The sequence below is a fragment of the Argentina anserina genome, chromosome 6 (assembly GCF_933775445.1).
Source record: "Argentina anserina chromosome 6, drPotAnse1.1, whole genome shotgun sequence".
Classification (NCBI taxonomy): Eukaryota; Viridiplantae; Streptophyta; class Magnoliopsida; order Rosales; family Rosaceae; genus Argentina; species Argentina anserina.
The window spans coordinates 9,161,493-9,174,386 of record NC_065877.1 but is presented as its reverse complement, the minus strand read 5'-3'; the positions used below and the strand labels follow the sequence as shown (position 1 = coordinate 9,174,386).

General features: G+C 40.4%; 2 protein-coding genes across 2 annotated transcripts; both read left to right on the top strand.

Annotated features, from left to right (window-relative positions):
- The first annotated feature begins 2,991 nt into the window (after positions 1-2,991).
- On the top strand, positions 2,992-5,035 carry LOC126798445 (UDP-glycosyltransferase 86A1-like). Its single transcript, XM_050525417.1, has 2 exons — positions 2,992-3,653; positions 3,942-5,035. The coding sequence occupies exons 1-2, from the start codon at positions 3,116-3,118 to the stop codon at positions 4,883-4,885; spliced, it is 1,482 nt and encodes a 493-aa protein (XP_050381374.1). The 5' UTR covers positions 2,992-3,115; the 3' UTR covers positions 4,886-5,035.
- Positions 5,036-7,727: 2,692 nt separating this feature from the next.
- On the top strand, positions 7,728-12,185 carry LOC126797830 (cell division cycle protein 48 homolog). Its single transcript, XM_050524559.1, has 9 exons — positions 7,728-7,878; positions 7,983-8,148; positions 8,540-8,768; positions 9,190-9,956; positions 10,052-10,273; positions 10,378-10,449; positions 10,556-10,837; positions 11,198-11,557; positions 11,646-12,185. Exons 1-9 carry the CDS (start codon positions 7,847-7,849, stop codon positions 11,940-11,942), a joined length of 2,427 nt encoding a protein of 808 aa, XP_050380516.1. The 5' UTR covers positions 7,728-7,846; the 3' UTR covers positions 11,943-12,185.
- The last annotated feature ends 709 nt before the right edge of the window (positions 12,186-12,894 follow it).

Below are 12,894 nucleotides of genomic sequence, written 5' to 3'. Positions count from 1 at the left end.
CTATGGTAGGAAAAAACAAACCTTAATCGTTTCCTAGACCAACTAGGAAACTCCATCAATTCCTCCTTTCACTGATCTGATTCCTTTATGAATTCATGACTTGTCCTCCACTCCTTTAGATTTTCATCAACATCATGGATGCCAATTCCGTGTACATTCACTAATTAAGGGATCAGATTAATTGGCGCACTGCGGTGAATATGTCATGCCGGTATGCATGTTCAAGTTTAGTGTTTTTGAGTCTCCGTTGGGTCGTCTGACCATTGAGGGATTATGAATGTATATTGATTGATTGTTGAAATAAGTGATGGCAAAGCCTTGTTATGTGTTACGGTCTACACAAATGGTTGTGTCATCATGACACTTCATGAGGGCTATGCCCAAGAAAAGGTGTCAAGTTGCAAACATGCAGGCTGATGGGGTGTCGAGTGGCAATGCAAGTGGTACTTCGTAATTAGAGGAACTCTGAGTTTGAGTCACTTAGGCTTAGAATTTGGGAAAAGTCTGAACACGAGAAATGTCCGGGACATCTAAAAGAGTCAAATGCACTTGACGGAATATATTTATGAGCTTGTATGAATTAATTATGGAAGTTGTCCCTCCTCGGATATTTGATGTTTTTTCATGCCAAGTCTAAGTTTGTCTGATATGCTCTATAGAGGGATACCTGTTGTCTGACTCTCCACCACCCTCGGTGTTGGCCTTATGGGGCACTAAGCGAGTCAATCTTTGGGGACATGTGGGGAACCTAGGAGTCGAGCGGATATCCTCGTAAAGGGGCGGCATGTGTCTCCATGAGTAGGATGTCTCATGGACAATATCAGTCGGCATGACGATATTGCGGGTCTATGCGGGTGGCGAGGTTCATAAGTGGGCGATCTTTATGCGTGGGCTTAAGGAAGATGTGTCGGAACCCTGTGGTGCGCAATGGACATGGAGTAAAGCGACGTGAGCATATGTTCGACCTTACACAAAGGAAAGAGTTGTTAGCAAGCACGGAAGGGTGATACCGTGCAAGAAGTAAGTAAGCCTATAGTGGGAATATACAAGTGGCATATGCAAGAGTATGCTGACAAGACATATGTGTCAGGATGATATATAGGAGGTGAGCCGTGGAGACGCGCCTCGCCCAACAAGTAAACACTCATGGACAGGGTTGCCCATATGAATACCCCATGGGTGAGGAACAGACAAGGGATGCCTATATGCCGATGGAGTATGATGAGCAATGCTCACAAGGCGAGTAAAGTGCTTAAGCTTCCAATGGACAATTAAATAGAAAGAAGTGAGAACTATCAGGTTCTCATCCTACTGTCATGCTGCTTGCTACAAGGCGCAACGTGCATGTTGGTCAGTATGGGTTTGGCATTAGGCGGGATGGCATGGAAGCCTATAGGTTGGGCGAGTGTTATGGGAGGACCATGACACGAGGAAGCGATCGGTTAGTCACAACTCACAAGTTATGAGACTCATGTTTGAGTAACTTTTGTGGTGGAACCTCTCAAGCAAGTAATGTAAGTGAGAAAAATCAAAATGACATGGGAGGCGCACGAGTAAGAAAAGAAAGTTGGCATCAAATATGGTTGTTGTGATAAGCCGGTCTTGATAAAAAGTAACATTAGCACCGCACGGTCATATTCTCCTGCATAGTAAGTCGGCCCGTTACACTATGCAACCTTACTTCATGGCCAAATGCCATTGCATGAAGCTTTAGCTGATTGGCCGCTAGGTTTACTGACCTGTATTGAATTCATCTGAGAAAGAAGAGCAACATGGTCGTCTTGAAATGACAAATACCTTCTTAGGTATATGAAACCATAAGAGACAACAAGCCAATCACCATCGCGGCCTTAACGTCACCTCCTTTTTCTAGCTGAATGAATTTTAGTTACTTTACAGTAGTAGAGAGTACAGTCACAAGTGTGTAGCACCATAAATATTCAAAGATGAAAAGAACTGATCAACGGTTTATGTTCTAGCAGCTTTAATTTCAGTAGATCTGTGTGTGCTTCTGAGGCAATATGTACATCAAGGAAACACAAGCTCGGACTTGTTATCATCATGAGTTCATCATTCCACATGCCCGGTCTGGACCATTGTACGCAGCTAGTTACCATTCATAATGAAGGAAGAGGGCTTAATATTGATTCTGCAAAAATTGATAGTTGAAAGTTGCTCAGCTATGTGCGCGAAAACTATTATTTTGATCTGCTATCTTATTTGATGACATGTAGACTATTGTTTCCCCGCTATTACATTAGCAATGTTAGGAAAGTGAATATTTCAAGAATGAAATATATTTCAAAATTTACGACGGCTTTTCACTTTCATCGTTTCAACCATTCCCAGTAGGTTTCAAATCAATGCAGCTAGTGGCATGCACAGATGTACGTGTTGAATTGTTGTTACTCACTTTTCGGACTGGTACAATCATGCATCGATCCAACAGACTAAGAACATGACCATGCCACACTGACATCGAATGATGAATACTAGACGTCGGACATAAGCAATTAAGCATAAGCAACTTCATTATACTGATCCGTCGGCAAAACATTAGTAGCTAATGCCATGGCATATATCCTAATAATCTTTCACTGATTGCATGATTAGATTATAAGATCATGAAAGTATGATTGATATGTAAGAATAGTAATGGACGATCTAAGAACACAGTAATTAACACTCTTAACTGTGATCTGAGCACAAGCGTACTTGTTTGACTGGACCACGAAAGCACATCGTGAAGCATCCAGTAGATTTCATATTAAGTATTAACTATCTCATGTCTTATTAGAACAGTGACAGACTGACAGGTTAGTGTGGCCGACCAGGCCAAGTTGTTTTTTTTTTTTTTACAACAACCAGGCCAAGCTTTAGTCAAGATGATTAGAAACTGATTACTATTAGTTAACCATAGGGTCGAAGCTAGCTAGGTGTCCAACTATCATCTGCTATTGATGTAAAAGGCAAGGTGTTATACTTGTATATGGACAGCGCGCTCCAGTCTTATCGGGAGCATATACTCTTCAACTTCGAGTTCAAAATATCTGACTTATCTTGTGATCATTTTCTTCATCCTCGATCTCTCCCAAAAACACAAGCAGATTGCGAGATGGAGAACACTCACTCGAGGCCTCATGCTGTTATATTTCCCTACCCTCTCCAAGGCCATGTAATCCCAGCAGTCCATCTCGCAATCAAGCTCGCATCAAACGGTTTCACAGTCACCTTTGTCAACACTCAGGCAGTCCACCACCAAATAATCAAGTCCCAAAGTCTCGATACTGCCATGGAAGACAATCAAGACATTAACATCTTCGGTGGGGTGTGTAAATCGAGCCTTGACATACGTTATGTGACGATCAGCGATGGTTTTCCTATCGGATTCAATCGCTCCCTCAACCACGATCAGTTTTGGGAAGGTGTTCTGCATGTTTTCCCAGCTCATGTGGATGAACTAGTAGCAAAACTAGTCCGATCCGACCCCCCGGTCACTTGCTTGATAGCAGACACTTTCTTTGTGTGGCCAACAATGATAGCAGCAAAGTATAACCTTGTGAATGTGTCATTTTGGACAGAACCAATTCTGGTCTTAACCCTCTACTACCATATATACCTCCTCAGAGAAAATGGTCACTTTGCTTCTCATGGTAAGTGTCTGAACCATCTCTAGTCCCTGTGTTTCTTGTTTTCTCCTTCGACGATCTTTAGTTCATAGTTTTGAGTCCGACCGAACTGCTACTCCTATACCTAACTAGGTTAAAACTTTTTGGTCTTCACACGACCAAGACCACTAATCGTATGAAGTTTTGTTTACATATACATATTTGAGGTTAGTAGTGTGACAACATAACTCTGACTTCACAATCTTCTATCTAGATGATCATCGCCAAGATGAGTTAATAATATCTACTGAGCTTAACAATTTTTCTATGTAGATAATCATCGCCAAGATACAATCGACTACATTCCGGGAGTGAAAGCAATTGAACCAAAAGACTTGATGTCATATCTTCAAGCTGCTGAGATCACATCCGTAGTCCACAGGATCATCTACAAGGCATTTGAGGAAGTTAAACGAGCAGATTTCATTCTTTGTAACACGATTCAAGAGCTTGAATCAGATACCATATCTGCCTTGCAAGAAAAGCAACCTACATATGCAATTGGCCCTATTTTCCCCAATAGGTTCACAAAGAGCACCGTGGCCACAAGCCTCTGGTCCGAATTTGACTGTATGAGTTGGCTCAACACTAAACCGAATGGTTCAATTCTCTACGTCTCATTTGGTAGCTATGCACATGCTAGCAAAAGAGACATAGAGGAAATAGCCAACGGGCTTTCGCTAAGCAAAGTCGGCTTTATTTGGGTTCTTCGGCCTGATATTGTTAGCTCCGATGAGACCCAAATCCTGCCTGCCGGATTCGAAGATGAGATCAAGAATCGAGGGTTGATCGTGCCATGGTGTAGTCAAATTGAAGTCATCTCACACCCTGCAATTGGTGGGTTCTTCACACATTGTGGATGGAATTCCATATTGGAAAGTATGTGGTGCGGTCTCCCATTGTTGTGCTATCCATTGTTGACTGACCAATTTACTAATCGGAAGCTAGTGGTCGACGATTGGAAGGTTGGGCTTAACCTCTGTGATCGGTTTCCGATCACAAAGGAGGAGGTGGGAGAGAAGGTGAACTGTTTGATGAGTGGAAAGTCAAGTGAGGAGTTGAGGAGGAATGCCAAGAAGGTCAAGAACACATTGGAGAGTGCACTGGATAGAGAGGGTTCATCAAGTAGAAACTATGATCGATTCATAGAGAATGTGAGGGCTACAATCCAAGAGAAACATGGCCTTTGCTTCAAAGACTCCAATGCCAATCTCTAGGATTCTTAAAAATGTTGCAAATTCCAATAAGCCAATGTTGTCGGTTTCGTTTGTATTTTTCTATCAAGATACAATGTGGGCTGGTGCGACGCTAACGTTCATGTGTGTCCATTTTCTTGAAATGAAGAAACTAATTGCAAATCTGTGTCACCATATGGTTTGCCTACTTCCACGTTTTCGTGTAGTTTTGGAATTCTAGTGCTATAGTATTGACATATGAAGAGATAAGCATTTATACTTATGAAAGCTGCTATGTGATTCCATGGTACTATTACGAAACATTATGTTTTTGTTACTGTTATATGTATTGAGATTATACATCCTCCATTACGAATTGAGATAATTTATAAGAGTTTGGGTTACTTAATTCATTGCCAATTGGTTTTAGATGTGAACCTCATATCACTTTATCATGGTATCAGAGTGGGTTATCCACGTCCACGTGTGAAGCCAAAATGTTGCTCACGTGTATGGCTTGAAAATTCGCCACACGTGTGGGGGTGTGTTGAGAATATACATCACACATTAGAAATTGAGACCTAACTTGTGGGTTTATAAGGGTTTGAGTCACTTTATCCATTGTCTATTGGTTTTGGATGTGAACTTCATATCACTTTATCATGATATCGAAGCCAGATTCATATATGTGGAGAGTATCACAGTTCCAAGCACTAATCCATGACACAGAAAATGTCAACAACATCTACTTCAATATATAGGCACTTAAGGGCAATCACAACCATAGTAGGCCCACCGGCATATCTAGCTCCAATGCAATAGATCTTCACCATCTTTGTCTTCTTGTTCAAAATCTCAGGAATGAATGAATGCATCGGATATCTCACTTTCTCCGACAATGATCTAAACCCTAATACATTTCACATTGAGAATTTAGATCTAGCTTGTGGGTTTATAAGGATTTGGACTCCATCCATTGTTAATTAGTTTTGGATGTAAACCTCATATCACTTTTTATTAATATGTGAATCTAGGACATTTTAGACTTTTAGTGAATGTGTTAAACTATTTACAATGGAGCTCTTTCCTATGAAGCGTCTTTGATTTCGATATGAAGTGTCTTTTTTGATATTGTCAATTGATTTTACCTAAACTAATTTTCTAGAATTACAATGTATGATTTTTTTATCTTAATAATAAGTTCAGCAAAACCTTATATAATATCTAATGTTGAGAGGTTTGCATAATAGTTGCCAAATGGTATAATAATTCTGGCATGAGCCGAACTCATAACCTCGCACTTACAAAGGGATTGAAAACTATGCCACTAGAGTGTTAAACCAAATGGAACCGGGCGAATGATGCAATTATTTGTAATGTTTTTGTTAGAGAAATCATCAAAATGAAAAATCTATATCTCCTACTAATGGTTCTTCCCACGGGTACTACCTCTTTTCTTCTTTTTGAAGTAATATCCCCTACTGGGTTGGGTGCTTAAAAAAGCTAGCCAATGCCCAATCTGTAAAGCAGCCCACAGCTCAAATTCCATCTGCTTCCCTTTCTTTTGGGTTTCCAAATCCGAGCGTTTAGCCTATGATCATTACTTTTCCTTGTGAAAGGAAATGAGGATTAATACTTTCTTTAACGAATGTTAGAGATTTAAACCGGATACTTGGGATGAAACTTTGTATCCAACTCTTTCTTCTTTCGTATAATGTTATGCACTTATGCCTAATGCCTTCCCAATGAGGGTGATAGAAATTCACAAATTACAAGAGCTTCTTAAACATATGATGAACTCTTCCTTCGTCAAAAACTAGGTCATGGATATCGTCTCCATGGATATGTAATCACTTTCAGTTTTCAAGTCTTTTGAGTTGCATGGTTACTATATATTTCAAACTAGACACGTCTAATGATCATAAAATTCATCGCATGAGTTAAACAAAATGAAATTGCACAGTTTCAACGTTGCGAGAGTTGGGCTAGTGCCACGGATGTGCTGTGATGACATATAAGCACATAATGGTATCATAAAATCCTTCGGCATACAATACATGACAAGATTTTTCACATAACAAAGTAATTTACCAATATTTGGAAACAATGAAAAAGCCCACATAAAATAATTAGGAGCCCCGATTTTGTTGGATACAAGACTTCTTTAGTCGGCGTCCACAGTCCACACCCAGATAAAAACAAGTAGATAGAACATTCTAGATCCGTATCGTTGAATTTACTTGAATTATGGGCATAACCAATCCAACAAGGAGAACAATTCATCATCTACCCATGGAGTCAAAATCAAATAACTGGTTAGGGTGAGAGGTAGAGGATGAATTGTTAAAAGATCCCCTACTGGGTTGGGTGCTTTGGGTGTATTATGATTCATTGTTCAACATGTAAATGGTTATTTTCCACTAGAAAATTCACAAAATTAAATATTATAATAGATTGAAATACACAATGTCCGTCTATATTACGAACTCAAAATCAAAATTAAAATATGACTTCGACAAACAAGTTCCCGCAAGTGAATATCTACATGCTTTGAGTAAAATTACAAATATCCTCATACAACTAGCACATCATTCTCATATGAATATTATCAAAACAAGAAGAGCTAATTATGCTAAACGATCAACAACATTATTTACTTCACGATACACGAGTGTAAAATAGTGAACAACACAATTTGCTTCACGATATACACAATCAAATCCAAGTTTCAAAAAATACATGATCGAATCCAAATAATGAACGAGAAATAGTTTCTAAATAATAATAAGAATGCCAAGTTCATATTATTATTCCTGGACTAAAAAACAAGTAAACCCAAAAGCTTTTCTTTCCGAACAAGAAATTGAGTTTAAGTCTTTATGGGCTCTCTATATAAATATCCCAACCTCCAACACATAACCCACTCTGCTCTCTCTCTTCATCGCTTCAAAACCATCTCTCTGCTTCGTCTTCATCGGTCTCCCACCTCCTGCTCTCTTCACCATGACCGATAAAGCTGGATCATCCTCCGACCCGTAAGCCCCCAGATCCAATTCCCCTTCTCTCCGATTTTGCCCTAATTCTTGAAATTGGGGATTTTCGGTTTCTGATTCGATTGTTCTTTGGTTTTTGTTTGCAGTAAGGGGACTAAGAGAGATTTCAGCACTGCGATTCTCGAGCGGAAGAAGGCGGCGAATCGCCTCGTCGTCGATGAGGCCATCAACGATGACAACTCCGTCGTCGCGCTTCACCCAGAGACCATGGAGAAGCTCCAGCTCTTCAGGGGCGACACTATTCTCATCAAGGTTTGATTTTGATGTGATTTGGTGGTGTAATTTGAGTTTTTGTTGGATATAATTGATGTGTGTTTGGTTATTTTGGTTTTTGAGCTAGGGAGGATTGAAATTAGGGTTTGGGTAGTGAGAAAAGGATGTGATTGTAGTTGGGCTGGTGGGTCTTTGCTGTTTTGTTTGAGATCTGGTGATTGGGTGTGTTTGGCTGTTGGAAAGTTAGGGTTTTGATGTAAAGTCTTATCCTTTAGTACTAGTTCAGGTGTATTGGACTGTTTATTTATGACTGATTGGTTATGAGTACTAGTTCGTTAGAATTTAATGTGTTGTTCAGGGTTTTGGTGCTGAAGTGTGTGCTTGAATTATTCGGAAGTATAACAGAGCTGATTGTTTATCTGTCTTTCAGGGAAAGAAAAGAAAGGATACTATCTGCATTGCCCTTGCTGACGATACTTGTGACGAACCAAAGATTAGGATGAACAAGGTTGTGAGGAGCAACCTGAGGGTTAGGCTTGGGGATGTTGTTTCTGTACACCAGTGTGCTGATGTCAAGTACGGAAAGCGTGTGCACATTCTCCCTATTGATGACACTATTGAAGGTGTTACTGGAAGTTTGTTTGACGCTTACTTGAAACGTGAGTCCCCGTCTAAACCTTATATTCCTAGCTGTAACAATAGTTTAAATTGGATACTTGAGATAGAAATGACTTCTATAATTTTGAGCTTTCTACAGAGGTATACCACTAGTGAACAATTAGCAACAATGTAGTTCTCCTATGTATATCTCCTGTAGCATTGTTTTGTTATATCTGCTTGTATAGTAATTACAACTCTATGATCAGTTATGTACATCATAGGTACATGTAAGCTAAGATACTCCTCTCACTTGCGAAGGTGGACCTGTTATGAATATCCGTGTCATGTAACACATTCTACACAATGTGACTGTCCTCTGGTTTTTAAAATTAAGTTCTGTTTACAACGATTATGGAGCTTAATGCTAGTTCAGTTCTTTATGGTTTGTATACTTACATACTCTTCTGATCTGTGTTGCAGCTTATTTCCTGGAGGCCTACCGCCCGGTGAGGAAGGGAGATCTCTTCCTGGTGAGAGGAGGAATGAGGAGTGTAGAGTTCAAGGTTATTGAGACTGATCCTTCTGAGTACTGTGTTGTTGCTCCAGACACTGAAATCTTCTGCGAGGGGGAGCCTGTAAGACGGGAGGACGAGGATAGATTAGATGAGATTGGTTATGATGATGTTGGTGGAGTTAGGAAGCAGATGGCTCAGATTCGTGAATTAGTGGAGCTGCCATTGAGGCATCCTCAGCTTTTTAAGTCAATTGGTGTGAAGCCCCCGAAGGGTATTCTTTTGTATGGGCCACCTGGATCTGGTAAGACACTAATTGCCAGAGCTGTCGCAAATGAAACCGGGGCTTTCTTTTTCTGCATCAATGGGCCTGAAATCATGTCAAAATTGGCTGGGGAGAGTGAAAGCAACCTCAGGAAAGCTTTTGAGGAAGCAGAAAAGAATGCGCCTTCAATAATCTTTATTGATGAGATTGATTCGATTGCTCCCAAGAGAGAGAAGACACATGGAGAAGTTGAGAGGAGAATTGTATCCCAGCTCTTGACACTGATGGATGGACTTAAATCTCGTGCCCATGTAATTGTTATGGGGGCTACGAATCGTCCAAACAGCATTGACCCCGCTCTCAGAAGGTTTGGTAGATTCGATAGGGAGATAGATATTGGTGTCCCAGATGAAGTTGGGCGTCTCGAGGTTCTTCGTATTCATACAAAGAACATGAAGCTTGCTGAAGATGTAAGATTCAATATCATTCATTTATTCTTTTTAATCGAAGTTGTCCTGGTTTTTCCTTGACAAAGTGCTTAATAAATGTGGCTTTCCCTATATAGGTTGATCTGGAAAAGATCGGCAAGGAGACACATGGTTATGTTGGTGCTGATCTTGCTGCCCTATGTACTGAGGCTGCCCTTCAGTGCATCAGAGAGAAGATGGATGTCATTGACTTGGAAGATGAGGAGATAGATGCTGAGATACTCAACTCAATGGCAGTTACAAATGAACACTTCTCCACTGCTCTCGGAACAAGTAACCCATCTGCTCTCCGTGAAACGGTAAGTATTTAGAATTTTATTTAAGTGATGGAGCTTTTCTTTTCATGGTCGAATGCACTGTTGAAGTTACAGATTCCAATGATGTTTATGTTTTTGTTGGCCAGGTTGTTGAAGTGCCCAATGTATCTTGGGATGCTATTGGAGGTCTTGAGAATGTTAAGAGAGAACTTCAAGAGGTGATTGATTTTGTTCTGTTGTATATTATATACACAACATTACTTCTGAGATTTATTTTTATTCTATGTAACTAAACATTAATATCTGTTTTGTCTTGTGATGCAGACGGTTCAATATCCGGTTGAGCATCCTGAGAAATTTGAGAAATTTGGGATGTCACCGTCAAAGGGAGTTCTATTCTATGGCCCTCCTGGGTGTGGTAAAACTCTTCTTGCCAAGGCCATTGCCAATGAGTGCCAGGCTAACTTTATCAGTATCAAGGGACCTGAATTGCTTACTATGTGGTTTGGAGAGAGTGAGGCCAATGTGCGGGAAATCTTTGACAAGGCTCGCGGATCTGCTCCATGTGTCCTATTTTTTGACGAACTTGATTCCATTGCTACTCAGGTTTGAATCTATCTTTATTTTTGTTATTGCACTTGAGTACTAGGTTAAATTATTGCAACCAATCAACCAGAAGTATTTCTATGGATTTCTTGAATGTTCATTGCTCAAAACTTCTGAACATGTATGCTACTGTGACCTCAGCAAATTTAAGAGCCTCATCCAAAAACACTTAACATTACTCCAATTTTTTGAAGTTATCCTATGCTCATTTCGTGCTTTACAACTCCATCCAGACCTATGTTTGTAGTATACTAATCAGATTTTGTTTTAGTCAGATAATATTCTGATGATGTGTGTTACCTATATCTATGATTACCTTATCTATACATGTGCTTATTTCTTTACATACACACCTTGCAGAGAGGTAGCAGTTCAGGTGATGCTGGAGGTGCTGCAGATAGAGTTTTGAACCAACTCCTTACAGAGATGGATGGAATGTCCGCAAAGAAGACTGTTTTCATAATTGGTGCCACTAACAGACCTGACATTATAGACCCTGCACTTCTACGTCCGGGCCGTCTGGATCAATTGATATATATCCCTCTCCCTGATGAGGAATCCCGTCTTCAAATTTTCAAGGCAGCCTTGAGGAAGTCTCCAGTTTCTAAAGATGTGGATCTTAGTGCCCTTGCCAAGTATACCCAAGGATTCAGTGGTGCTGATATCACTGAAATTTGCCAGCGTGCTGTCAAATATGCCATCAGAGAGAATATTGAGAAGGTATATTATTGGATTTCCTGGTTGCTTGGTTTTTTCTGTGCAAGATCAATGTGATTCCTTTGTGAGTAACCAAACTCTACTTGTGCAGGATATTGAAAGGGAGAGGAGGAGAAGTGAGAATCCTGAGGCTATGGAGGAAGATGTAGAGGATGAAGTACCTGAAATCAGGGCAGCTCACTTTGAGGAATCAATGAAGTTTGCTCGTCGCAGTGTTAGTGATGCTGATATCCGCAAATACCAAGCATTTGCTCAGACATTGCAGCAGTCGAGAGGATTTGGAACCGAGTTTAGGTTCCCAGAAAGTGGTTCTGCTGCAGCTGCTACTGGATCTGACCCTTTTGCAACTAGTGGTGCCGGGGCTGATGAAGATGACCTTTACAATTAGAGTAGCTCCATAATGCACACTTTTATCTTTTTTTAATTTCAGACCTGCAGTTTGGATTCCATCAACACTTCAGGTGGAAGTGTCCATTTAATCGTTATTGTGCTGGAAAAGGCCTGGGGTTCTTGTGGCCACTGGATGAGCCGAGGATAGTCTAAGTTGAACAATGTTATCTTTTGATAAATTTATAATGGATGATGTAAAGACTGAACCATTTTATTTCAGTTCAACAGTTCCATGCTTTTAAAGACTCGCCTCTTACTTCTATGGTAAGTTTTATTGATGTGGTGAAGGTCTCAAGTAACAAATTGCATTTGATTGACGGAAACACGAGTGATATTCTGTGGCTGCCGTTTCATGTTTATTGTGGAACTGCGACCGATAATTTCTCCGGCAGCAGGCACCCATACTTCTAACACAGTTCACTACTTTCCCCATATATATGGCTTGATCAGTTGATCTCTCACTTCACACCCCTCTGCCAATAAAGTATCTGATCAACACCCACTGCCAATAGTGGTATAGAATCTTCACCGTTTGGGATCAAGTTGTTTTAGGTGGTGAATTCAAGACCCTAAAGTGGCTGGATAGGAACTTCAAAATGAGCCCAAAGTGATGAAGCACCGCTGCTTCAAGGAGGCGCATGTTTGCGATGCGCGCCCTTGGAGGTTAGAGCTTAGAATGATACATTGGATGTGTAAGAGATGATGAGTGATGACACCGCCAAAATATTGCGGATTGAAGTGAAACTCAAGAAAATGAGCATCGAGTATTCAAGTAGGTAGTTAGTTTTGAAGGACTACCAAAACTACAAGGTACAGTATAAGGATTGAGGAGTGATTCTTGGTACCACATAGGTGGTCGGGTTGTGATCATAAAATGATGAACCTAAGAGCATGAATCAGCTTCAACGTTCAACCCATATTGTTTTGAAGACTCTGCATCCGATCCAACT